We start from the raw sequence: 27,757 nt of genomic DNA, 5'->3' as shown, positions 1-27,757 counted from the left end.
CTAGCACCAAAATGAGGACACGTGACAATGGTGAAAGACACCCCACACTCACATGTGACAGGCAGAGACTGGGCTGATCTCTAACAACAAGGACACGCGGAGGCCACACAGTCACGGAGCGAGGACTCTTACCTATCCCTGTGGCCATTTTTATTTCTTCAAAGCTGAATCCGTCTCCTTCATTGAACATGAGAAGCACCAGTGTCTGGAACAGGGAAACCTGGAACTCCTTCTTCCCCTGAAAGAGCATGGGATGCACCCCGTGTAAACCTGTGAGCTCTGTGTGCAGGAAAGCAGCTGGGGTCTAGAGGGCTTCACCCCCAGGACTGGCCTCTCTGGGTGGAGGTGGGGAAGCATGGCTGCCCCACCTGGTCTGCAGAGGCAGGAGAGGATACATGCAATTTACATACGTAGTATCCATGCACATAGGATTTATAGGATACGGTGCCTAGTGCATGGTAACAGCTAGCAAAGTAGTCATTCTGTAAATTTTTTGCTTGGTGTATACAACTGAATCTTATTTACAAAGCTGAAGTTAAACAGGAACATGCAGGCATTGTTTTGTGACCTGCTTCTTTCTGGTATCAAAACACCGTCTGCACTTTCCTCTTGTATAACGTCCCTTTTAGCAATAGCACCGCGACAAACGGGCTTATTCACTGCTCTGTGAAAACGTCTTATTATGATGAATTTCTGGAACTGGCACCACTGTAACAAAGCCTGTGACTTTGGAGGCGGGAGATGTGAGACCAAAGCACGCTCTGTATGGCGCTGTTCCTCGAGGTTTTAGCCTTGACCAATCAGTACTCGAAATGTGGCATTTCACTGGACTGTAATTTGCAAATGTTTGGCAGAAAAATAGAGCAGGTTTTCAATGAATTGATTTCTTAGTCTTGCTTTTATGAGTTGCCTCTTCACATCCTTTGCTTTCTTCTTTTTTTAAACCTGGAAGCTTCACACATTCCGGGTCGCTGCACTGATTTCTGTATCATTCCTATTCTAGCACATGTGCTGTTGAAGCGAGCACTCCTTTGCTCTTTTTTCAGCTAGGTAAATGCTTTCTATTTTTATTGACTTTTTATTGACTTTATTGATTGGAATATTAATCCTTCAGCTGTTTATTATCATCGACCAAGAAAAGGCAGTACGGAGTTATGCCAAATGACCTTTTCCTTTGTTTGTTACCAAAGATCAACCACAATTGAAAATATTCTATTAACACATTTATATGTTATTTGTCTATGAAATAGACAAAGAACTTACTTCTTTAAACTCTGCTTTTAAAACAGCATGGCCCAACGTGGTTTGCCACTGAAGTTTTCGACCACTGTGCTTTCCAAGATAGAATGTCTTAAATATTTCCTGAAGTTTAACCATCTGCCAAGCACAGGAAAACAGTAAGTTTAATTATGCTAAACACCACACATCCAAAGAACCACATACTGCTTAATTTACAAAGCTTTCGAAATTTTTCACAGCTGAATGAAAACATCAGTTCTGTATTTTGACAGTGTTTCTTTGGATTATTCTGTTACCTGTGCAAATGTCTGCCACTCTGGCACACTGGGGTCTGCCTCCCACATGGGTGCTGCTTCAAGTGGTACTTAATGCACAGACAGGTTGTGTTCCTTAGTCTCCACAGCCCATGCTGTGGCTCCCCTGGCCAGTGGCACATGCAGTCAACACCACAGAGACCGTCTGCAGGCCCAGCTGTATCCTGCCAGGTTGTGGTGAGGCTGGGAGGGTGCTGGGAAGCAGGCTGTGGTGAGGCTGGGAGGGCACTGGAAAGCACCCGAGACAGTCTTGTCTAGGAGGCATGATGTGCCACTGTTTCCATCGTTACTTTCTGGGAGGATTTCTCCTACCTTCTAAACTTTCTTGTGGTTCTTTTTTTTTTTTTTTTTTTAAATTTTTTTTGATGTTTATTTATTTTAGAGACAGAAAGAGCACAAGTGGGGGGAGGGCAGAGAGAGGGAGACACAGAATCTGAAGCAGGCTCCAGGCTCCAAGTTGTCAGCACAGAGCCCAATGCGGGGCTCAAACCCATGAACCATGAGATCATGACCTGAGCTGAAGTCAGGCACCCAATCGACTGAGCCACCCAGGCGCCCCTCGTGGTTCTTTTTTTTCAAGTTTATTTATTTTTGAGAGAGAGAAGAGAGAGAGTGCTCTAGCAAGCAGAGAGAGAGCAAGAGAATCCCAAGCAGGCTCCGAGCTGTCAGCATAGAGCCCAACGCGGGGCTCGAACTCATGAACCCTGAGATGACAACCTGAGCCGAAGTCAAGAGTTGGACACTCAACTGACTGAGCCCCCCCCAGGTGTCCCTCTCACAGTTCTTTACTGCTGTGGTCTCACTCCTTTGAAGCCCCTCCTCCTTCTCCCGGTGTCCAGCCCTCCCCACCCCTGGCCTCCTGCTTAGTTACAGACGGGTTCTGCTGTCTGACAGTGTTTCAGGGTGCATTTTCTGGTGTCCCGCACACTCCCTCTCACTTTGTTTGCTCGGTTCCCTCGACATTCTCATTGCTCTGCAGCCAGGATAGCCAATGGTCTGTGCTGCCAAATCCAATGGGTTCTTCTTATCAGGCTTCGATCAGAAATAGCTTTGTGAGAGGCGGCTTCCCTGCCTTCAGTGACTCATGGCTTAGACCCCCTTCCTTCCAAGGTCTTCTTGGTGTGTCTACCTTCCACCCCGGACACATGGGCGCCCTCAGGGTCCTATGTGCCAGATAGTCTGCACTCTGCTCACTGCCCTGTCAGCATCCTTGGCTGCTTCCAAGTTCTTAAGATAAAGAGTCAAACTCTTGGGGCGCCTGGGTGGCTCAATCGGTTAAGTGCCTGACTCCTGATTTTGGCTCAGGTCATGATCTCACGGTTTGTGAGTTCAAGCCCACACGCTGATAGGGTAGAGCCCGCTTAGAATTCTCTCTCTCTCTCTCTCTCTCTCTCTCTCTCTCTCTCTCTTCCTCTGCCCCTTCTCTGCTTACGCTCAACCATGTGTGGATGCTCCCCCCGCCCTCAAAAATAAACAAACAAAAAAAGATTCTGAGGCGCCTGGGTGACTCAGTTAAACATCTGACTTCGGTTCAGGTCATGATCTCACGGCTCATGAATTTAAGCCCCACGTTGGCTCTCTGCTGTCAGCACAAGACCCACTTCAGATCTTCTGTCCCCCTCTCTCTCCACCTCCCCAGCTCACATGCTCTTTCTCTAAAGTGAACAAACATTCAAAAGAAATAAAAATAAAGAGTAAAACCCTTCCAAGGCTTGCCAAGGTCCTGTCCTCCAGAACCACTGATTGCACTGGCCTGTCCTGTGCTTCCCCCACTGGACGAGTATGCTGTGCTGTCTTCCCTCAGGCTTCCGCCTAGGGACACCCCTCTGTAACCCCCGGTCATCTTTAGAGCCCCTTCCTCACAGAGGCCTTCTCCAACTGTTCTTGGCTCTGAGGGCATTCATAGCAACTTGTGACTGTCCCCCTCTGGACAGAGAGCTCAGGGCATCAGTGAGGGAGTGAAGGCCCGCTCTCCCTGCCTGGGGCATCTGTCAGCTCCTCTGCGCTCTGTCCAAGCGGTGCCTTTGGTCAGGATGCCCGTCGGCCTTGCATCTGCCCAGCAACCCCATCCTCACACTTCAGAATTATCACCCACACCCACATTCAACCACATCAGATCCCAGGCACAATTATCATTTCGTTTCTAAGTATTGTAGTATATATCCAAAAGACAACGACTCTTTCAGAAAACATATCTAGAGGCACCTGGGTGGCTCAGTGGGTTAAGCATCCAACTCTTGATCTCAGGGTCATGAGTTCATTGGGCTCTGCACCGGGGGTGTGAAGTCAACTTAACAAATAATTTGCAAAAAAAGAAAACATACTTGGTGCCATATGACATTCAACCAATAAAAGCTAATAAGGTGATGAACTTCCTAAAAACTTTTTCCTTGCGATTAATTCCTAGGAGTGGCCATAATCATCATGGTAAGAGGACAGCAGCTAACACTGGGTGCTTATTATGTGCCAATTACAATCCCAGGCTCAAAATGGAACAGAGACCCACCCACATGTAAGAGTGAGTATCGATAAAACTCTTAGCAGAAAACAGAGGTAAATTTTCAAGACCTTGGATGTGGCAACAGTTCTTAGATATGACAGCAAAAGTAACAACAGAAAACATACTGGACTTTACAAAAACTCTAAAATTTTGTGCAAAGAACACTATCAAAAAAGTAAAAAGATATCTCACAGAATGGGAGAAGATATTTGCCAATCACATATCTGATAAGGATCTAGTGCCCAGAATATACACAGAACTCTTAAAATTTAGCAACAGATAACACAAGTAAAAAATGGGCAAAGGACTTGCATAGAAAGTTCTTCACAGAAGAGCTACGGTGGCCAATAGGCACACGAAAAGATGCTTGACAAAATCATCATTCATTGGGGAAAAGCAAATCTGACCAAAACGAGATACCAATTCATACCCACGAAGATGGCTCCGATCAAAAACCAGAATAACAAATACTGAGGAGGATATGGAGAAACTGGAAGCCGTGTTGCTGATGGAAACGTAACAGGCTGCAGCTGCAGTGGAAAACCAGCTTCTCACCCGCATCTCCACTCCTGGGTGTGTACCAGAGGCTCTGAAAACCAGGACACAGATTTCTGCACGCTTGTGCTCACGGCAGCGTTATTCACAGTGGCCGAAAGGTAAACGCACCTTTCAAGTGTCCGTGGCCAGCCAGCTGGCCGGAGGGACAGAACTTGGTCCACACACACAGTGGAACATCATTCAGCCTTCACAAAGGAAGCACAATGTGGGCTACACGTCGTGGAACCCTCACGGTGAGTGGAAGAGGTCAGACATGGAAGGCCACCAAGTGTGACTGCAGTTATGTTAAAACCCAGAGCGGGCAAGTCCCGCGTTAGTGGGCCAACAGGTGCCCAGGCTTGGGCACTGGAGCAGGAGTGAATGCTCAACCCCACGGGGGCAGGGTTCTGTTTGCCACGATGACGAAGTTCTGCACTGGACGCAGGTGCCGCTCAGCTGTACGGCTTGAAATGTGAGCTGCAGTCCGTTTCCCCCATGGCTTCCTCCCCTGTGTTTACACTGTGGGTGTATTTTTACAAAGGCCAGTACAGTAAGCCTTTAGCATCTCTTGCTAGACAACAAAAAAGTACCAGGAAACCACGAGGGCCAGTACAAGGACAGAGAAGCTGACAGGGGCTCCAGCAGCTGGATGGCAGCCAACAGGGGCATCGGAGCAAGCAACCAGGCGTCCGTGAGTCTGTCCAGAGGAGGACAGAGACGGTCACTGCTGACCAAGGCGAAGTGGATCTGAGCAGGGATCGCCCAGCAGGAGAATCTGGTGGGGGAGAGGAGGTCCACACCACGTCCACGTACCTTCCCACAGATTACTTCAAAAGTACAACAGGAGAAACACTAACCACATGGAGAAGAAGCCAGCTAAAGCCTAACCAACGACAACATGGGACACCAACAGACGGGGGCAAACGGACAGCAGGTACCTCCTGTTGTGCTGTTGGCTGAGCAAATTGTGTGGGACCCTTGCTGGATGAGCCCAGTGGACATAATTCATGAAAACTGGTGTGCGGTTTTGGGATGTGTGAGCGTTAAGAAAGAAGAGGCTGGTGTAGCTGATACGGGGAAGGGGACCGGGGTAACTGTGGTGTGGGGCCTGGACGGTGTCTGGACAAAAGCAGAGAGGGCTCCCTCCCCCTGGGATAAAACTGTTACGGCAGTAATTGACTCGAGAGTGTCTCTGGGAGGTACCCACTAAAGTACTAAGTGCAGGAGGTATGATGTAGTCTCTCAAGTGCCAGTGCTGAAAACACAGGCAACACGTTCTGGGAATGCTTTGAACTATTCTCACAAAGTCTCTGTAAGTCTGAATCACCTCAAAATAAGAAGCAAACAAACTCAAAGTGCCACAAGAGACACACCCAGGATGGACCTGCCTGGCCCAGTGAGTGGGGTGAGGAGGTGACAGAGGGTTTTCTGGAGAAAGCATCTGGGGAGGGAAGTCTTAACCAGCAGTCAAATGCTGAGGATGGATGGGGGTGGAGTGAGGTTTTCTGGAGGTGGCTCACTTTCTGGAGGTGGTTTTCTGGAGTGAGGTTTTCTGGAGGGGGGCACAGAAGCCCTGGAGAACGTGGGAACTGAGGGGCATAGAGCCGGCAGGCAGCTCAGGACACAGCTGTGGCACCTGCAGACAGCAGTCGCTTGGGGAGGGAGGAGGGGACCACAGCAATCTGGGGCGTCTGAGCCTGGGGACGTTGGTGCGTATGTGCTCAGGACCACGGACTCACAGGCTGGAGGCTGAGGGCCTGTGTGGGCTGAGAAGGGAGCTGATAGGCTCTGGGAACGTTAGCATCTAGAGTAGAGGTGGAGGGCCCACAGGAGAAGACAAGTAACACGGTGCATCAACTGTACTTCAATAACCAGTTAAAACAAACCCAAAAAGGAGACAACCACAAAGACCAACCAGCAGAGTCAGAAACAGAAGAAAACCCTGAAACAGAGAGTCTTGGAAACGGAACAAACAACCTCACGACAGGCTGTCTCCAGCCTGGGCTCCCAGGTGCCTTTCTTGGTCCTTTCTAGAAGGCCCTTGTCCCTGCTGTTTTCTTCCCGGCTCCACCCCAAACCAGCCAGGGGACACAGGCCGTCATAGTGAAATGCTGTTTTCCAGAGGCTATGAGGACCCTGCAGTTTTACTTCTGTGATTTAAAAAAACCTCTCATTAAATACTCCGTGACAAGCAGCATCTCTGTGCATGGTATGTGTGTAAGAAGTCCACAGGGCAAGTGCCTGGGAGGCTCAGTCAGTTAAGCATCAACTTTGGCTCAGGTCATGATCTCGAGGTCTGAGTTCAAACCTGACACTGGGCTCTCTGCTGTCGGTGGGGAGCCCACTTTAGATCCTCTGTCCCCCTCTCTCTGCCCCTTACCCTCTTACGCACACGCGCACACACACTCTCTCAAAAATAAATAAAACACTTAATGTATTTGGTTTCCATAACTATTCCCCAGACACTTTTATCTTTTTTTATTTTTTTCATGTTTATTTTTGTATATTTTGTGTATATATATATATTTGTATATATATTTTTTGTATATATGTATTATATGTATATATATATTTGTATATATATTTTTTGTATGTATATTTTTCATGTATATTTTTCATGTTTATTTTTCCATAACTATTCCCCAGACACTTTTATCTTTTATTTTTATTTTTTTCATGTTTATTTTTGGGAGAGAGACATAGAGCATGAGTAGGGGAAGGGCAGAGAAGACAGTGGGGGAGACACAGAATCTGAAACAGGCTCCAGGCTCTGAGCTGTCAGCACAGAGGCCACGAACCATGAGATCATGACCTGAGCTCAAAGTTGGACACTTAACTGACTGAGCCACCCAGGTGCCCTTTCCCCAAATACTTTTTAAAATTTACTGCATGGTGACTGGGTGGCTCAGTTGGTTAAGCATCCACCTCTTGGCTTTGGCTCGGGTCATGATCTCACGGTTTGTGAGTTTGAGCCCTGTGCTGACAGCTCAGAGTCTGGAGCCTGCTTCAGATTCTGTGTCTTCCTTTCTCTCTGCCCCTCCCTTGCTTGCGCTCTCTCTCTCTCTCTCAAAAATAAACATTAAAAACAAAAAAACCCCAAAGCAGTCCACGGTACTTTGGCAACACTGATATATGAAAAATAAAGGGCAAACACTCTTTGAAACACTTACTTCTGGAGTCAAATGCACTTCCATAGGTGTGTATGTTGGCCAGTACCCCATCGTAAGTATGTTCACGGTTAGATCTATAGAGCCTGGGTCACTCTGATTCTGCATATACTAAACACAAAGAAAACCAAGAGGAAACAGTTACTGTAGAATGTCATCAAAAATAACTAGTTCGTAAAAGAGTAAACAGTGTAATTTTCAAACCACAGTTCAACATGTGTTTGCACCTAGTCCCAAGAACACATCCCACTGAAGCCATGCAACATGTTCCAAAGTCATTTGGGATATTTTTTCTTTCTTGGTTATGTTACCAATACAGGACACTAGGACACTTCTTAAATCAAAAATTTTTATGCATTTTTAGGGATTACTTTTCTTTTTAATTTTGAATTTCAGTTATTTGGACATGTGGACATGAGCAGTATGATTCTCAAGGCGGAGGGTTTTCCCTTGGCTGGCACCCCCTCCAACATAACTTAAAGCGGGGTGGCTCCTGTTCGGCTGTCCCACGTGAAACAAACAGAGCTTGCCTGCTTGAACTGCACCATGATGTCCTTGGACAGCTCCATGTCCTTGAACATGCCTTCCAGCTTGCTGGTGAATGCCGCGCCGCACTCTGGGACAGAAGCGGAGGCGTGAGCACCCCCGGGGACGAGGCCCAGCGCAGGGAAGGGTACACCCTGGGGCCCACACGCTTACCGTGCTTTAGTTTGGACAACATAGATTTTTCAGCATCTACTGAGGCGCTTTTTCCAACAAGGAGTCTTTTTGCCAAATCTTTTTTATAAAATGCTTCGAAGACATCTTTCCCTGTTTATAAGCAAATGAAAATGGCGTGAGACGCTGGACTATTAATGCGCACTTGCTCACTCCTGCTGAGACTCCAGTGGCGGCTGTGCCGCAGGGAGCTCAGCAGGGGCCTGCACGGGATGCCCCCATAGGAGGACACCCGTGCTGCCATCGGTGGGCGCCCACCCCTCCATTCCCCGTGCTGACACGGAAGCGGGAGTGTTTCTGTCCATCTGTCTCAAGGAAAAGAGGGGGCCCATGTACAGACGTGTTGACCGTCTCGTCTCTCCCTGCTCAGTGTTAATAGGAACAGCGCAGAGTGTGTCTCACCGTGAATGAACCTGAATATTATCATGACCTTGTCGAGAATCCTCTCCAGCTCCTCGTCTGTTGCTTCTTTATTACCCGCTCTCAATTTTGAATCAACATGTTTTGCTGTGAGAGTAAAAGTTTACAGTATTTAAAAAACAAGTATTTCTTATATAATACATTTTCTAAATAGAAAAAAAGAGCATCTTTAATTTCTACAAGCAAAAAGTAGACAGCAACACTCTAGAACCTTTCCAAAAAGATATTATTTTATGACAAAAGGCAGATCATGTGAATTTTCTATGAGAAGTATTTTCAAGTCATGGGAGATAAATAATTATACCGCTGCTCCAGCAACGGGAGGGCCCCACCTTCCAGATGTAGCATCCCTGAACACAGGCCTCTCGTACCTGAGACCACAGATTGGCCATGCCTTCCAGAAGCCCACACTCCAGGAGTTCAATACCCACCTCTGGAGAAACCACAGTCCAGAAAGTGGTATGAAGGCCAAGCTAAACTGCCTTGTGAATTTTTTGTTTGGTTGCTTTTTCTTTTTTAAAGATTTAATTTTTTTTAAGTAATCTCTACACTCAATGTGGGCCTTGAACCCACAACACCAAGATTAAGAGTCGCACGCTCCACTGGCTGAGCCAGCCAGGTGCTCCTTTCGTCGCTGCTTTTATTAGTTTTTTCCCTTCACAATTTTTTCATTATGAAATCCTCTGAACATACACAGAGGTAGAAACTGCACAATGAACCCCACGTCCCCATCACATACCCTCAACAGTAGGAAGTTCAACGCTGAATCACTGTACTTACTACATCTTTCTTTGCCCTTTGCCTAAAAACTTCCACTGACTAGTGAGAGTCTATGAATCCCGAAATATGCTTTGCTATTATCACGACATAATTATATAAAGTGATAATTTAAAAACTGCTTCATCTTAAAACGTGATCTTTTAAGACCACATCCAATTTTACCCTATTTTAATGCTGGTGAGATAACGCGAAGACAGGGACACACTAACGTCTCCATGCTAACTGGTCACGTCACCCTCGTAACGCCAAGGCACTCGTACATAGCAAACCCTCTTCTTCCGATCCCACAGCGCAGATCAGCGGCCGTGCTCCAGACAGAACCAGAAGCACCTCTGTACTCTCTCTTCCTTCTTCTGTGACATCAAGGTGCCACTTGACAAAATCACTGCTCCGTTCTCCCTTATAAATGCCGTGTGTGCTTCTACACACACATGATAAGTATACACACAACCCTTCTCCACCCTCCCCAAGGGGAGCTTAAAGATTCTGGGGAAAGGTTTTGCTTAAGTTCTGCTTTCTTTTCCCATATTAAAACAACGTCTGGAAATACGTTTTCTACCTATCAGTTCTGCGGGCTTATTCGGCCTCTTATTGATAAACGTCTCAAAGGACTCCTTCATCAAGTTGATGAACTTCTCGTTCCTCTGGAAGCATGCTTCTATCACGTGGTCCACTCGGTCCTTAAAATCCAGCAGGTCCTGTACCATATCTTTGTCTTTCTCAGGATTGATGACAATTGTTGTGCCGAAAGTCTACAAGAACACACACACCACATCAGTGGCAGGTAACGGCACCACACATGTTCTCCTGAGACTTTAATAATCACCGTTGGTGTTAAATACTAAATTGTTTCAAAAGTTCCACAAATTCAGTGTACGTTCAAGAAGTTAAGTGAATATACAATTAATGCTTCAGTGTTTGAATCCTGCTTTCGAAAGAATTTGTGACTTAGTGGGAAAATGTCCACTGCTTAAAAACAAAAACAAAAATAAACTTTTACTGGGGCACCTGGGTGGCTCAGTCGGTTGAGCATCCAACTCTTGATCTCAGCTCAGGTCATGATCTCACAGTTCGTGAGTTCAAGCCCCATACTGGGCTCCGTGGAGATTCTCTCTCTCCCTCTGCCCTCCCCAACCAACCCCCACCCCCTGCCCAAAATAAATTAACATTTTAAAAAAACCTGAAAACTTTCACTTACAAATTTCTCAGACGTTCCCATTAACCCAACACACCTACTTGGACTTCTTGACTAGAGTTTCCTTTTTCTTCCACTGCTAACCAAAGCCCAGTTTTAGGCTGCATTTTTAATTGAAAAATGCTATATTAAACATCACTAGAAGTCTATTATGTGACAATAATAGTTAGCTGTTTGATGATACAAACTTTGGTAGATACAATTATACTATTTGATGTGTTTAGAGAAGGGACAGAGACAGCAGGCCCCAAATGGAGTCACTGTGCTAAGCCTCACGTCAGCAAACCAGGGCTTAACACCTGACCTAACTGAGGTTTTGGCCCCTCCGAGGAACAGAGTCTTCAAGCACTCAATCACTAGGCTTGTCAGCACTAGTGACGTCATCTGCCAGACGGTTCCCTGTCATCCCCTCAGGAAGGTGACCTTGCCATAAGCAATCAGTCTTTGCCAGGATAACTTCCTAGTCCTGCCCCGTCCTGTCTATAAAAGGCTTCCCTATCACACAGCTCCCTGAGGCTCCTTTCTATCGGCTGGATGGTACCAAATAAAGCCAGTAAGATCTTCAAAATTCCCTCAGTCCAATTTTGTCTTTTCAGATATGTACTTTGGGAAAACTGGTCTTAATAGCATACGTACACATACTTACGTATCCTATACATAAGTGAAGGCAGATTACTGGCAAAATGGTACAAATGAAACTGGCAGCGATCCCTTCTGGAGAGGGACACGGTATGCCCAACCGGGGTGGGAGGGATTTTCCTCCGTACACTTTTGTACTGAGTGCATTTAAAAATAACACACACATACTGCCAGGGATCAGCTTCACTGTGATAACGACACAGTGTAGAACATAATCTCCACTCCTGTCAGTGTGACTGCATGTCGCTGACGGACACTCAGGAACAGCGGTCACACCACTGATCTCTAAGACCTGGACTGCATGTGTATAGGGGAGCTCTCGCGTTCAGCACATGTTCCTGCTCCTAGGGCTACTCGTCAGCAAAGCCCTCGTTCTCCAATCTTTCTGGAACATACAGCTCTGTTGCTGGCATGAGTTGGTAACCACGTCCAGCTCCATGTTGTTGTGTACAAAGTATCAGGGGGTTGTGCCTGTGGGCATGAGCTTCCCACGTGGAGGCAGATAAGCAATCTTAGGACTGATTATTCCATAAAGCAGCATGCGTGCAAGCTTTCCATCATCCTTTCTATATAACTGAACTTTCTGTGACCACTACAGATTCACGTTCAGCGGAAAGAACAGAGATCCCTCCTACACTTGGCTCAGCTCCCCCTGATGGCAATATCCGGCAAAGCTGCAGAATGGTATCACCACCAGGATCCTGGCACTGGCACACTGCGTCCAGCGTCTCCAGGCTGCCCCCCCCGCCCCAGAGTATGCTGTTCCCCCGACTTGTCACCAGCACAGCCTTGTGCGCCCCCACCCCCTCCGTCAGCATGAGGGCCCTGCTGCTGCCTTCCCATGACCGTATACAGATGCGTCACAGAAACATCACAGCACTGTGACAGTAACGGATCTGGATGGTGGGAGACGTGGCAGCACACATGCCACCAAATGGATACACCAAAACGTGTAACCATTCTCATGGTCAATGAACAAAGGCATGAGGTGTTTAAAAATCAGATGCACAGAAATGTGACTTTTTGAAAGTTGTAGCTGTACGTGGCACTGGAGCCCAGGCAGGTGACCGATGGCAGCCTTTAATGACGTCTGGCTGTGGGGTGCTCACAGGCGGGGCCATCTTTCAGAAAAGGTTTGCCTCAGTCATCGGGGAGGAAACGCAAGATTGCTGTCCACCTGAGCCCCCGCCTCGAGAAGAGCCCCTCCCCATGTCGGGAGCCACACGGCTGGGAGACAGGACGCTGCCCTCCACAGGCACGGTCACCGTGCATCACGACAGCCCCACGCACCTTGATGTACTCGCTCCAGTGCTGCAGCAGGACCTGCTGCCCACCCTTCACGCGGCTGAACAGCTGGTACATCTGGGTGAGGTCGGGCACTCGGTTCTCGTCCAGCAGCTGGTCGAGCCCTGCGACGGCACAGCGAGTGTTAGGGCAGCTCGGGGGTCCATGTGTGAATGGGCGCCTCACACGTGTGGGCCGACCCCTGTCCTCCGTGGGTGAGAAACAGTCCTACACAGCCCCGTTGGCCAGGCCCCACCGCCAGAGGACGCTAGCGGCCGTGTTGCTCAATTCAGGTCGCCAGAGCCCTGGTCCCACTAACACAGCGGCCAGGGCAGCGCCCCTGGGCACCTCTCACTATCATCACTCAGAGAGCAGATCTGGGGGCCCGAGTCTAACCTGTCAGGTCATCTACTCTATCCGCTTACGCGATAAGCCGTGGGAGAGAAGCGTCTGCTGTCCATTGGGGATTCTGAAGTATTTAACATAGCACTTTTGGGGGTTTTCCTGTTTTAGGTGTTTAGATTTTTACGAAGCCTTTCTAAAACAGTATGGAAATCAGGAAGAGAAAACTGTCTAAGATGTCTGCTTTGTGACAGCCCCGCAGAGGCTGCGAGGCCAGGCGTGGGGAGGTGTGAGCCATGTGACTCAAGTCTCAGGTTCTTCTGTCACGTGGGCACAGTGTCCACACATCAAAGGAGGTAAACAGGTGCACACAGGTGCGTCCTGGGGCCAGAATCACACATCTTTAGCAAGGGCTCCAAATGTTTATTTCTCCGAATTACATTCTGACCTAGTGATGCAAATAATTTTTTTTGCAAATATTTTTTTATAATTTATCCTACTGAAACCCTAAATGTCTTTCTTCAAGAACTCAAAAACTACAGCTTCTCATTTTTCAAATGTCTCTTAATAAAATTTAGATTAAGCTTGTACATAATTTGCCATGTTCTTGGAAGACTTTATGCAAATTTCTACTATTTACTTAAAGTCATTCATCCTAAGACTCCTTTCAGAAAATACGTAGTATGGGGTTTGAACACACTGTCCGCTTTAGGCGGACAGTAAATCCAGACCTCGTCCGTGTGAATGATTCCCAGTGCAGAAGGACAGAGATCCAGATTCGCACCTGGACCTTGGCTTAGGGGCTGTGCTTGGAGGCACCTGTGTCAGGCTGTTCGGAGCCGCTTTCCTTGCTTGTATGATGGGGTCATGACCTCACAGGGTGGGGAGGGGGGGTTCCTGGGCCTAGAAGATACCGGCACTCAGTAATGCCAGCTCTCCCCTCCTGGCTTTGTTCTGGTTTCACGTGGAGACCCTATGCTCAGGTGTCTCATTACAGATAATAACCACCACCTGGCAGAGCAGAGTCCAAATCAGAATATATTTGGCTATTTATTTTTCTTATAATTTATAATTTACGTCCATAATTCTGGGCCTCCCCATAATTAAGCTTTAAGGTCTCCAACATCTTGAAATAAATCCTGTAGCTCCATCATGACTTTCAAATGGTAACATTACACACCTAATAGTTATACAAAGTACTGTGAAGGACTGAAAAGGGGGAGACCGTGCGCTCTGAACCCCAGAGAACTAAGCACACTGTGAAGGGCACAGACACAGAGGGCAGGCGGGACGCTCCTCCGGGACACACAGTAGCTGCTGGAACCACCCTTACCAGGGCCTGACGAGCAGCACCAGCGATGTGGCACAAGAGGGCACGCTGCCCAGTCAGCAGTGCTGCGCCCTCCCTCTGCCAGCGGAGGGTTTGTCCGGCATACTCGGGACTCTGGCCGAAGTCCCCAGCCACCTGGCAGTTCACGTGGTGTTCAGCCTCTTGGGGGGCTGTGGTGGGGAGGAAGCCCCACCACAGCCACGTAGCCCGTGCGACCAGCCTGCACCCTTGGGAGCTCTGTGCCTGCCAGCGCCCGTAGGCACGCACAAGGACCCAGCTGCAAGCTGTCTGTGGCCCAGGGGGTTTCTCAGTGGCTTCAGCTGAGAACAGCATGTCCTGTGATTTCTTGATTTCTACCAGACGCCTTTCCTGGTGTTTCCAGGGCTAACATGCTCGTTATTGCCAACGATTTTTAGTGACTGTCTCATCGTAATGGATGTCCTTAAGCTGGTATTTACGCCGTTTCACTCACTCATGGTCAAGGGCGACCATGCAGGGTAACTTGACACAAAAGTTAGGAAAATCTACCTTTCTGCAGAATTGCTGTCAAATGTTCTCCTAACAGCTGTTTCTCCACACAAGCAATCAGTGGTTTCCTATTATGAGGCAAAAAGACAAGGTGTAAGCAATTGATGGAGAGACTTTGATCACCTGTAAAGATGGGGCATTTACTGTCTACACACCTGACACGGAGTTAATCAGAACAGCCATCTCCCTGCTGTCCATGAGGACTCTGAAATCTTTCTAAAGACAATCTTACTGGACAACAGAGATCAGGGGTCCAGGGAAAAGGAGACACCAGCAGACAGTCAAGTGCCCTGCACCCCCATGCCTGGCTGGCAATTGTCAAAACAAAGCTTTGCCTTTTGGATTCAAGGCACACTGGCCCCGTCCCCCACTCCGCGGCCGCCCCTGCTCCAGGCCCCACAACCTCTACAGGGGCCGCCCCTGCTCCAGGCCCCACAACCTCCAGGCAGGGAGCCTGCCCCCTCCCATCACCACTTATCAAGGAAGCTCCTCTGTGAGGCCCACACTACGGAAGTGTCACATCGAACAGAATATTTGAAACTCTGAAACATCGCCAAGTGTGACATGTCCCCATGACTGTTGGGGACATGCACAACTGTCCTTCCTGAGTACATATTCCATAGTTCATGTCGTTTTAGTTTTTCTTTATCAGACATGTGCTTTAGTCCCAAGATTATTAACTTCGGGTATCTTCTCAAGTCTTTGCTTCATAAAGAACTTTACAATGGCCCACCTTAAACCTAACAGCGACCCCAGAGAAAGCACATACCCCCCTTGCGAGAGAGCAGAGGTCAGGGACTGTGCCCACTGAGAGGTGAGGGTCTGCCTTCGGGAGGGGCAGCGGGAGGTGGGGGCGGAGGTCAGAGGTCAGGGGCTGACAGCAGGGAGGGCCAGTAGTGCACCGATCCTCCTCCAAACAGCTTTAGCGGCACGTCACCAGGGGGCAGTGGGTGGTTTCTCCTTGTTGACTACTGAGTAACGCTGCCTGAATATTTGCAAGCAAGTCTTGCGGATGTTTTTACTTATCTATTTGGGAGTAGAACTGGTGTGTTGAAAAAAACACCTAGCTCTGTCTACCACTCTGGGGAGCTGAGGAGCTAACGATCCATCTTCTGGGCAGCTGCCCATGTTCCTACTGACCATGCACGGCAGTTCTGACTTCTGCTGGTCCTCGCCCGGGCTTCGTGCTGTGTGCCTTTTTTACTCAAAAGCCACGGTGGCAGGCGTGAGGTGGAACCACACCGGTTTTGATGTGCAGTTTCCCGATGACTGGCTTTGCCGAGCAACTTGTCCTGTGTTCACGGAACCACTGCCTCCAGGCGGCGTGCAATCAAGACTCCATCACCGTTTCCATTCCAACAGCCCATGCAGCACCCACATGAGCCCGGGTGCCGTTGACAGGTCCCAGCAGAGCCCAGGGCAGAAACTGCAGGCCCCTCGAGCCCAGAGGTGCAGTCCTGGGGAATGCGCTGCCTCAGCACCCAGGTGCCCAAGAATCGACCTTATAATCTACAGTGACAAAGTGACAATCTACCGACTGTGCCAAGCAGCAGGAGAGCGGGTCCTTCCCACACTGAGGGATGAGAGTCCCTGGGGTAGGGCCTGCCGGGTGACCTGGCTGTGGTGTCCAGCATGAGGCGGGTCACAAGGTGCAGTTCAAAGCAGTGCCCCGCTGCCCTCAAGCATGCTCCGCGTCCGGGATGCCGTCTACTGTCCTCTGAGGGCGTGGGGGCAGGAAGGGGCATGTGGAGCCCAGCGCGAAGGCAGGTGTGGCTTGCTCAGCCGTGGCTTCCCTCTTCTGTCCTTGATGGCAACTGTTTATTTTGTGACATCTGAATCACCCAGCGTGGCAGGAGCCGCCTCAGTCAGTGTGCCCTCCATCCACCTGTGCTCGAACCCAGAGGCGAACCACCTTTATCTGTTACTCGTTTGCTTAAATAACTTACATATACTTGTAAGCAATATACTTTTTAAAATTGGGGGGAGAAATTTCAAATCTAGCATATGCACAGGGGTGGATGAGCACGTGTGAAAAGGAAAAGGACTGCTGTGCCCAACGCCTACAGGTCATAAGGTAGAAGGCCCCAGTGGCCCCAGTGCCCCCCCCCCCCCCCATCCTGAACTGGGCGGGTGATTTGCTTGCTGTTCGCCATGATTTACCATGTATCTCTCTCCCTGAAGTTCTTGAACTTCACAGTATATGGAAAACATCAACAGAAAAAAATGTTCCAGATACTTAGCGAAGACTCTTATCCAACCTTGATGTGACCTACTGGCACATCATTTTCCCTCCTACTCCCTGTGCGTCCCTGCTGCTGACCTCCAGCCCCTGTGACTCCCTGGTCCCCAGGGGACCCGGAACACAGCTGTCCTGGCTTCAGCACGACCATCCTTCTATGTAGACCTGGGGCTCCCCATGGGCCCCTCAAATGTCTAAAGCAAGCTCACCTTTCCTCTCCTGACCCTCTGTTCTCTGTATTCTCAAGGTGCCACATCGGTGCCCCTCTCATCCTGCCTGCCCCACTGCACTTTCTACCCTTCAGTCTCTTCTATCTCTGGTTTCTCTTACCTCTCCTCACTTGAATAAATGTTACGTGCAGGGTGAGAAACAGACATCCACACAAGTTTTACTTTTCCCTAGCTGCTTACCAACTTCAGGTTTAGAGAAAACAAAAATTAGATGAGAAGAAAAAATAATGTGACTTAATACCATAAATAAAAATTACAGCTACATTCCACATCTAACAAAAGTTTACAACCCAAAGTGCCCGACACTCAATTATACTCCATCAACATAAATAGAATCCCTTGTCACTAAACCCCAAGATGCCAAGTTCCTCAGCCTCAAGTACTCCTTTCGGATGAGAACTCACTGAGAACTCACAACAGGGCACTTGTTGTGACTCACAGGTGCTGGATAATCACAAATAACATAAGTGAAACGTGCTAACAACAAAGATACTCTGATAGTACTGGCTGAGTCCACGAAGACAGCGTTTATTTCAATAAACAGCCAGGAACAGGGCGGGCTACGGCCACGCCGTGAGAACTGAGTAAATGAATGGTACTCACTGTGTGCTGTGGTCTAGGTACGTGATTACTCGGTCTCCTTCCTCCTCTAAACGCTTACTTACGTGGTTAAGATATTCTGGAACCTTCCAAACACAACATTTAAACATGTCAGTAACAAAGATTTTATTTTATTTTTTTTAAGTAACAAAGATTCTTGATGTTACCCAAGAAGCTGAAACACTGTTGTCCACAGAAAAATTAAAAAAACAAAAAAAAACACCTTATATATTCAAGGCAAGTATGAGAACAGATGAGCGGGGGGCGTGAAGGTGGGCAGGATACATAGTATAGAGTTTCCTGAAACTCAGTTCTGGACAGTAAAAGTGACCTCTAGAGTGAGGGCAGGGCAGCCCTTCTTTGCTGTGTCCCGCTCACCGTCAAGCTCCTGAGACGAGGCCGTGGGTCCCTGCCATCACTGAGGCCCTATGGGCAGGCGAGCAGCAGCACTCAGGTCAGAGGGTGCAGGCCTAATGGCATCCCCTGGCCCCAAACGAGTGGGGTCAGCAAAAGCTAACTGACAGACTGGGTGTTCACTTGGGGAGGCCAAACAGCACGGATGCAGAAGATCTCCAGAGGCAAAGGGCATTCCTCCTGTCACCTGACGGCCTAGGGGGCCCCCTAATACGGTCTCTAGCGCTCTGACCCAGTGGTGGCAGCAAGGCTGGGTACCGCACATAATGTGTCCTCTCCAAAACCGGGATGGAGAACCAACGGTCAGTTCATCCTGCGCAACAACGATCAACATTTGGGGGAGGGTCCCCAGGGGCTTCCTTCAGTCTCTGCTCTAACTGCTTGCCAAGATTTTGGGTTCATATGGCTACTGTTATATGTTTTTTCCTGTGGTCTTTTGGGTAATTTTTTCCAAAGCCTCATACAAATGGAAGATTTGGGGTGTGCTTAGGTCATCTTTACAGTTAAGATTTCCTTTTATCCTCTTGTTTTAACTTGAGTTACTTTACATGTAGAAGCTACCTTACTGGCTTTTTCACTTGGCAGGGGAAGGGCAATAAAAAAGTTTCTAAGTCAAGGGCGCCTGGGCAGCTCAGTCGGTCGAGTGCCCAACTTTGGCTCCGGTCATGATCTCACAGTTCGTGAGTTCAAGCCCCGTGTTGGGCTTTGTGCTGACAGCTTGGAGCCCATTTTGGATCCTCTGTCCTCCTCTCTCTCTGCCCTTCCCCAACTCGTGCTTGCTCTTGAAAATAAACATTTACAAAAAGTTTCTAAGTTATAAGAAATTAAGTCTTTACTGTAAGAACAATGAAGCCTGTGACTGAGAATTTCAGCTAGATTGTGGCTTTCAGAAGATTTCTTATAAAATGTTTGTGTATGTGGAAAGACAAACTTTTAAAAATTAACTTAAACGCACTTCTTTAAAAAGAAATAAGATGACTTAGAAGTACCTCCTTGTCTTACCTCTCTTTCTTGCATTAATCTCTGGCCTTCTGCAGCATATAAACAATTAGTTTCTTCCAAAAATTTCACTTCAAATGAATCTTTATATACCTAAGAAAAGAGCAAAGTTACTGGCCAATTACAGAAAAGAAACCTACCTTTGGAAGTGCTGATAATCCAAGCTTTTGAGGGAGCATGGCTGCAGTGACTTGCCCTAAGGAGTTGCCTGTGTGCCTCTCCTCCAGAGGCCTGGGCAGATCGGCCCAGCGTATGGGCTCCTTAAGGGCCTGGGCAGGAGGCACCGCCCTGGCCTTGGAGCACTGGGTCTGTGTCCTAAGGGCACTTTCCTCTGTGGTTCCTGATCTGGCATTAGCCTGACAGTCACTCCTCTTGCTCATTTTTAACAGCCACTTTTATTATTTTAGTTTTTTGCATTTAAATCTTTCATACACCAGTTTATTTTGGTATAAGTAGTACAGACTATCAGGAAGTATTGGGGCATTTAGGACAGGGCAGATTACCCGAGGTCAGACAGCAAACTCAGCAGATATAGATACAGACTAGTAGGAGTTATTGGTAAACGTTTAGGACAGGACAGATTACCTGAAGGTCAGAGAGCATACTCAGCAGACTTCTTAACAAACTCCGATCCACGGCTTCACCACTTCTTTCTCGTTCAATTAATAGCAGAATCCCGTCAATACTTTTACTCTGAACCATTTTATCACTAATGATATGGTTTCTAAAAAGCTCCAATCCCATATCCCTGTACAAACAGTAAAAACAAGACTAGATTTTAGTTTCATTTTAGAAGTTCCAGGTGAAGCTCCAAGCTACGCTGTGCCTGTTAGCCCAAACTGTTGATTTGCTAATTCTCTCAATCCACCTGTCAAGTACTCCTTTGTTGTGTTTTCATTTGTGGCCAGCCTACTGTGCCTTGTATTTGCTTTCTTATCAAGGCCGTGTCCTGGGGTGGGTCAGGCATCACTGAGAAGTACGTCAATCTGGGAACAGCTCACATCCTTCTTCCTGGGGCGGGATCACACACTCGCCACCCGGCTGGCTCTATCCTTCCCTTTTCCGTCTCTGGTCCCTCTCCAGAGCTTGCCATACACCTCTTCCTCTGATGGCACTCGATCCCCTCCGTTGGCGGCTGGAGTGTGAAACGCACTGCGAAGAGGCCACCACACGCCCTCCGCTTGTTGCTGAGGAATTCAGGAGGAAACCAGCTCTCGGCAGTTGTGCAGACACCACGGGATAAAAGGTCCTGTGCTCTGTTCAGACACCTCCACAGGTCCCCCAGGAGCCAGATACCGAGCAGACAGACACAACTCAGTGCCTGGACCCAGCAGGGTCTTCTGAATGGGCAGTGGGGGGCGGTGAGCAGTAGACAGGTGAGTGCGGATTCTGGGGAGCTCCACCCGTGGTGAAGCCTTTCCTCCAATGTACACCACAAAAGGCCTTTCTGGTTCCCTGCAGGAGGTGCAGGCCTGGGTCTCGTGTGCACTTGGAGGACACAGCAGTCAAGCACAGCGGTCAGTCGTGGGGGCTCGAGCCGGCCGCCTGGGTTTGACTCCTGACCCCAGCCCCTGCTCACAGTGCCTCTGGGTCTCTGCCTGTCCTTCCCTAACTGCAAATGGCATCACACACACTGCTTTACGCCCATAAACCCTTTCCACACTGGGCGAGGCAGGTAGCAGGTGTGGTACGGAAGAAGTGTTCACTGTTGCTCCGCTTCTTCCTAAAATCTCAATCTCTGCTTCCGGCTTCAGCTGCTCCCCACAAGCCATCGAGCAGTCTTCTCGATCCACGTCTCTGCCTCCCCCACAACCTGTGCGTCCTGGGCGGCTCCTGTTTCCACACAGACCACACTTCAAACTCGCTGCCCCCTCCCCTCCACTACCACCTCTCCTACCTCAGCCCCTCACCAGTCCTGCTGGCTCTGCGAAGCTCAGGCCCAGACCAGGCTCAGCCTCCTTCCGCATCCTGCCTGGGGCGTCTCATACTGCACTGTCCCGCTCAGGTTTTCTGTCTCTGACAGTGGCCCGAGGCTGCTATCGCTAGGCTGTGAGCAGGGCTTACAGTTTATACGACACGTTATGTTATAAACTATGTTCACAAATGAACAGTTCCGACCCGGCAGCCCCACAAGCTGGGAGCGCTCTGCCTGTTTCTCCGTCTGTAGAGTGGAGGCGATAATGGTCATCCCCTGCAGAGCTGTACCACAGACTAAAGGAGCAGGTGCCAAACCTCTTAGAACAGTGCTTTGTAGAGTAGCAACCACGTGACCTTCCGTTATCTTCAGTTACATGCTTGCTGTTTCTATGAACAAAGGCTACCCTTTCTGCAGCCGCGTGCAGAAGCCTAGCACAGTGCAGGTGCAGACGCCAGTAAGAGAATGAGGAGCAAAGTGGTACTGAGGATGGACAGACATCCAACCAGGAGTGTCCAAAGCTGCACAGATGGGCGGGAACATGAAATAAAGACAAAAAGTGTCCGTGGGTCTGGTAAGCAGGGGTCACGGACACCTCAGGAAGGGCGGTGTCCGTGCCTCGGGTCAGAGGAAACAGACGCAGAGGAAACTGAAAAGAAAGCACCTTGTTAAAGAACTTGGGTTTAAAGGGAATGGGAGAATGGGCTTCTATGCCAACAGAGACCGGGAAGAAGCCGAGGGCGACATCAGGCACAAGTCTGATCAGGAGGCAGGAGCGGGAGCCTCAGGGGCAGGTGGAGTGGCGAATGGCATCAGCAACAGGGTGTGGAAGTCAGTGACGAGCACCCAGAGCCACAGGGCAGGGAGTCCCTGAAAGATGCTGTATGATTGACGAGCAGACTGAAACGAGGTCTCCGTATCTGTGGTCGGTCAGCCGGATGGGGAGCTGTGGGGGACTTCAGGGCCCCGGGCCATGACCTCACCAGCCTCGGTCTTCTCAGAGCAGGGCAGCTGCTGGAGTCAGTGAGCGCCTGGGCCTCTCCGTCCCAGCCGAGGTGAACCGTGTGCCCTTGGTTCCAGATGGCCCTGGCGTGCAGCGCCCAGGGACAGAAATGTGGCTTCCCACAGTCCTGCTGTGCTTGCCCGCCACCTGTACTGTGACACTCACTGCAAGCTGGTCAGGGTGCCCCAAGGGGCTCCTCCTGGGTGTGGCCGGCCCGGCTCGGCCCCCTCACTCCGGGGCTAAGGTACGCCTGGGCCTGGACAGGTGCGCTAGTGATTCTGGCTGACATGAAGGAGCACAGACACGGCCCTACTGACCAGGACACTCACCAGATAGAAGGAAGCATGGAATTCTGCAGTACGTAAGTGCGGTCCAAAAACAGGAAAATACTTCTGATCATGATCTGGCAATTAGAAAAGCATTTATTTATGTAACTTACTAACTAAATATCCAAGAGTAGGTCTTCTGAACTGTAACTGGTAGCTGTCTCAAATCTTACAGTAATTGTTTCTTGAGGATTCTCCCCACCAAGACCTTCATGATTGATTTTTTTCCCCAAATTTAATTGCTCCTTTGGTGTTTGATTTTCATCTCTTTGGTCCAGAAAATCTGACTACAAGGGAAATCTGGTCACTTCCTGCCTGATGTGGTAAACCTCACAAACCTGAAGAGATGCTCTAAGCTTTTTAAATAATTAGTCCTTGTCACATCGGCATGAGGCTCTTGGCCCCATGTTTGACTCTCTTTTGCAAGCCGAGCGAAGACGACACAGGACCACCAGGAACCTTGTGATTCTCCTAACATAGCCTTCCTAACAGACGTTTATCTATTCTGACCATGTACCAGGTGCCTGGCCTGGAAAAGAGGTTCATTCATTGTCCCCTACTCACCTCCTTATTAGGAAAGGTACTACTACCATGTTTTCCCCCACAGCCAGGTCATGCTAAAAACTCACATGCATAAAAACAGATCAGAATCAATACATCTGCAAAGTCTAAGACTTTGGCTGTCCAGTTACAGTAAAAACCTGGAAGTCAGGCTTGATTATCAGGCATAAAGTGGGATTAAGAAAAACTTTAGAGACCCATTCAGGAATCAGCTCAGGTACCGTGGGCTGTCAGGTGGGTTTGAAGGTCAAATTAGCAGCTGGCCCCAATCCAGAAATGCAGCCATTCACACAGGCAGCTTTTCCCTGCCCTGTTGTCCTACTATGTTGAGCTGGATGGCAGCATCTGACCCAAAACAGAATCCCAAACAGCACTTCCCTATCTCGGCCCACAGTCTGGCCCACAATGTCCTCAGATGGGTGAGGGAAGATGGACGAGGCCATCTTTGGTTAGAAAGTGGGGGAAAAAAAAAGACAGCTGGACTGAAAGGGGCACACCCTCCCAGCTACCCAATCCCCTTCCTGCTTAGCTACAGCAGAGGGTGAACAGGACCAAGAGGAAGTGCATCGGTGAGACCAGATACTGGGCTCTACCGATGAAGATTATGGAGATTATCTCCATAGGGACAGCACACTGTCCCTAAAACCAGGGTTAACAGAAAAGTCAATACGCTTACCATTTGTCTGCAATGATCTTGCCAGCATGTGTTAATCTTCTTTAAAAATAAAACACTATCTAGTGAGTCTGTGCAGACCTGCTAAGGAAAACTTTAGAAATGCTGGCCAATTATTACAGCTTTAACCCCATAACTGCAGCTCTTGACACAGAATCTATACATCATTTTGTTGTCAGAATACAGAAGGACCAGGGGCGTCTGTGTGACTTAGTCGGTTGAGTGTCCGACTCGACTTCGGCTCAGGTCATGATCTCATGGTTTGTAAGATCGAGCCCTGCATGGGGCTTTGTGCTGACTGTGCAGAGCCTGCTTGGGATTCTCTCTCTCCCTCTCCAAAAATAAACAAACTTAAAAAAAAAAAAAAAAAAAGAATACTGAAGGACCAGAGGGACCACAGGTGCAGGTTTTCTGCATCGCTGAACTGTGTTCCCAATTTGTGATGAGCCTCCAGCCACAACCCCAACTTTCCCGTTCCCCTCGTTGCTGTTATGGCCAGGTTCCTTGTAGAGCCCTGCTGGCTGAATTAACCACCAGGTCATAGGCTTCATGAATCTGGGTGGCTGGACCTAAGGGCCTATCCTGCAAAGGGTGGTGGGGACAGACCCCAACCTGCACTGTTCCAGTGGTGACAAAGCAGGTCGACTATTAATAGCACCAGGGAACAGGCAGTTGGAGGGAGGTGACTGAGGTTTAACTTTAACCTATATTCTCAATGAGAACCGATATGAAGTCTCATTCATGCACCAAATTAGAACACTCTCACCTCGATAATTAGAATGTGTTTTTTAAGAAGGCTCAACATACTGCTTATAGAAAGAAGAAAACTCCAACACGGACTCCTAGAGCAAACTACAGCCAAATGCATCCAGCACGGCCTTCACAGGTTTGGGCAAAGTCATTGTCATAAACGTCTACACGCTGCCTATGGCTTACAAAACTCCCCACATTTGTGTGCCTCCAGTTTCCCCAACCGCACGATACACATGCTGCACCCTCTGTACAGTCCCAGCTCCAGGACCCTGGGCCAGCGATGAACTTCCCTTGACCTCGGTTTCTTCAGAACTGGTGTGAGGTTACATGTAAAATCCACAGCACGTACAGAAGCAGCGCATGGGCCAGGGTGTGAGCTGTGAAATCAGACAGGTGTCAGAGTCTTCAGTCGGCAAGGCGGTCTGATGGAGCGAGGGGAGCCAGTGGAGGGGAGGACACAACCAGGACTTTGGAAAGAGGACAGAAGATCGGGAAGCTGTAAGGAACTGACGGGCACACGTGCATCCTTGTCATCCAAGTAAGGAGAGCTGACCTCAGCCACAGTGGTCCTGGCCACACATCTTATTTTCTCCTGGGGCTTTGCTAATAAATCACAAATCGTAAATCCTAGCAAAAACCTAGTCGTTCAATGGTTAACATGTTATTCCGGAAGAAATCTTTTATGACTGCTCAAATTTACAGTGGCCTACAATATGAGAACCTGACACAGACAGTCTAAAAAAATGAAGAGTAAGTCACAAGCACATGTAGCAGGGACCCAGCAGCTCTGGCACCCGGTGCTGGACACAAGCCAATTGCTGACACCCTGGCAGGTCTCCAGGGCACTCTGCATCAGCTGGGGGGCCAGGCTCTGTCGGAAGGTGGAGCTGCCCGGGGTGAGACTCCCACTAGCCAGTCCCACACCGCCGGATGGTGCAGGCGCCAAAAGCGAGCAAGCAGCACTCGGCCCGGCACAGGGCTTCCTTGGGAGGGAGCGGCCCTGCGTGTAGGGCTTACTACACGAGATGATTCTCCTCAATTGGCTGGGTGAAGCCGTCACTTGCGGTTGTTTCCCATGGAAAACAGTATGAAACGGTAAGGCCGGCATGCACCGAGCTCCAGCCCTCTACATACCAAAGCCCAGAGCCTCACATGAGCACCCTCGGGGCGTTAAGACATACTGCCTGTCATCATAGGCTCCCAACACTGTCCCCTCCTGTCTGGAGAAGGGCCAGGCCTAGCTAAGGTTTTAAGCAGTGTACTGAGAGGGGTCGGTCAGGTGTCAAACAGCAAACACGGAATACCCCGTGGCAAAGTGCGAATACATATGCCCGTGACTACAAGGATTCAACAAGAAGGAAGAAACCCAAAAGACAGCGCCCACGCCAAGTAGAAGAGTGACTGGTTCTCTTTTCGCCCACGCTAAGCCGGGTTACCCCACTCTCCTACCCCAGCAGAGTGTGCAGAAGGACAAGCCGCCCTCACCCCGGCCCACCACCTGACACCCCTCACCTCAATCAGGTCTGCCTGCTATGACCACAGAGGACATTTTCTGCCACAACATTTGTCACAGTTCACAGTTTGGACGATTGAATTATTGCCTCCCTCATTAGCCTACAAAGTCCACAGAGGCAGGAAGCCTGTCACGTTCACCTCTGAGCCGCAGCACTAACCGAGGGCCGTGCCGTGTAGACACACAAACCCAGCCTGCTGCCGGCGCTCCACACGTGCACGCAGGCTACACGCTGCTCACGGAGGGTCTTCGTAAAGAAGCCCAAAGCCTGCCGTCATCTACGGAGTAGGAAGACACAGGAAATCGTGAACACGCTGGTCACCTCTGTCCTTCTGCCGCGTGGACCACGCTGCTGCTATGTGGGACTCCACACGGATGCCACAGGCTGGCAGGCTGGCCCTTCTGCGGTTCACCACAGTGGCGATGCCCTAGAGCTGAGTTGGGGGTGGGAAGAGTGAGTTCTGTGCACAGGTGCTGGCCGGCTCAGATTCCACTGAGAGCCGGTTGCTGTCATAGAAGAGAGGCTTTTGAACTGAGGCTGGGTGCGTGGCGCAGCCTCCTTTCTGCACCGAGTGATGCCGGGTTCGGCATGCGCTGCTTTTGGTTGAGGCGTGCATGTGCAGGAAGCCGTGGTCGTGGGGAAAGGCCTATCACCAATAGCAGGGAACTTATTTCGAAAGGAGCAGGTAAGTGCAGAATCCAAACACATGAATGAAAGAACAGAGTCAGTAGTGTAAGAAAATCACAGTAGCTGACTCAATTCCATAGGAGTCCTTTACCACCTGTCTACCAGGGGCCTCCTGGCCTCCCTGAGCACTCCTTCCATTGTCCTCACCAGCAGCATGCGGCCAGTACAGCAGAGTGAGCAGTCCTTGGACCTTAGAAAGCAGCCACATACAAACTACAGGAACATCCCAGAGACCAGAGACACCCCAGCATGCTCTCCCTGGAGTACTCCTGCCTTGAGGGTCTGGGCATCTGCAACAGCTCTGCTGCTCGGCCCCTTCAAGTCTGGCGAGGCTACCCACCCTTTCAGCAAAATGAGCTCCGAGGGCAGGATTGTGTCCCCCATCAGCCACCCCTCCCCCTGCACACAGCCCCTCCTAGGGGCGGGCACGCGCCTGACTGCCCTTTCCTTACACCCCAGGGGCTTATCCGAGCCTTTAAAAACTCCCACCACCCTGACATAAATGCCTACCTTTATGCCCTCGTCAGTCTCCCTGGGGTTTAAGCTCTAAAGGGCCTGAACCTACTTCACTCCTGTTTCCAGCCCCGCCCCGCCCCCTTCTCTGAAATAAGGAAGTGCTACCTCTGGCCCACCTCGTCACCAGTCTCATCCTGCCTGTATCACTGCCAAACATGATACAACTGCACTGGATTCTTGCTTCAAATACCTGCAGGGGCCCTCAGATGTGCACTTAAGTCCAGACCTTTCAGAGCGTGCACAAAGATTCAAACCCAAGCTGCAACTCAGAATTACGGCCTCAAATTCCACCAGTGTGCCCAGGTTCTGGCCTTGTCCCACAAGCGCCCCACAAG

The 27,757-nt window shown here is 49.4% G+C and overlaps 1 protein-coding gene across 4 annotated transcripts in view; it reads right to left on the bottom strand.

The window, feature by feature from the left end:
- Positions 1 to 27,757, bottom strand: part of CUL4A (cullin 4A) — a 46,820-nt gene that overhangs the window by 7,589 nt on the left and 11,474 nt on the right. For 2 of the 4 annotated variants that reach the window (XM_047851479.1, XM_047851475.1), the window contains exons 4-17: positions 23,956 to 24,025; positions 22,722 to 22,795; positions 20,060 to 20,222; positions 19,478 to 19,567; positions 18,065 to 18,147; positions 14,993 to 15,060; positions 12,799 to 12,917; positions 10,234 to 10,426; positions 8,877 to 8,981; positions 8,457 to 8,567; positions 8,288 to 8,373; positions 7,761 to 7,868; positions 1,264 to 1,377; positions 133 to 238 (exon numbers count right to left, since the gene is read on the bottom strand). In XM_047851479.1, the coding sequence (XP_047707435.1) occupies positions 133 to 238; positions 1,264 to 1,377; positions 7,761 to 7,868; positions 8,288 to 8,373; positions 8,457 to 8,567; positions 8,877 to 8,981; positions 10,234 to 10,426; positions 12,799 to 12,917; positions 14,993 to 15,060; positions 18,065 to 18,147; positions 19,478 to 19,567; positions 20,060 to 20,222; positions 22,722 to 22,795; positions 23,956 to 24,025 (1,490 nt within the window). Of the gene's footprint in view, positions 1 to 132; positions 239 to 1,263; positions 1,378 to 6,539; positions 6,547 to 7,760; positions 7,869 to 8,287; positions 8,374 to 8,456; positions 8,568 to 8,876; positions 8,982 to 10,233; positions 10,427 to 12,798; positions 12,918 to 14,992; positions 15,061 to 15,463; positions 18,148 to 19,477; positions 19,568 to 20,059; positions 20,223 to 22,721; positions 22,796 to 23,955; positions 24,026 to 27,757 lie in introns of those variants that run through there. The other 2 variants (XR_007150718.1, XR_007150719.1) reach the window with 2 other exon arrangements.

The sequence above is a fragment of the Prionailurus viverrinus genome, chromosome A1 (assembly GCF_022837055.1).
Source record: "Prionailurus viverrinus isolate Anna chromosome A1, UM_Priviv_1.0, whole genome shotgun sequence".
Taxonomy (NCBI): domain Eukaryota; kingdom Metazoa; phylum Chordata; class Mammalia; order Carnivora; family Felidae; genus Prionailurus; species Prionailurus viverrinus.
This window is presented reverse-complemented; position numbering and strand designations above follow the sequence as displayed.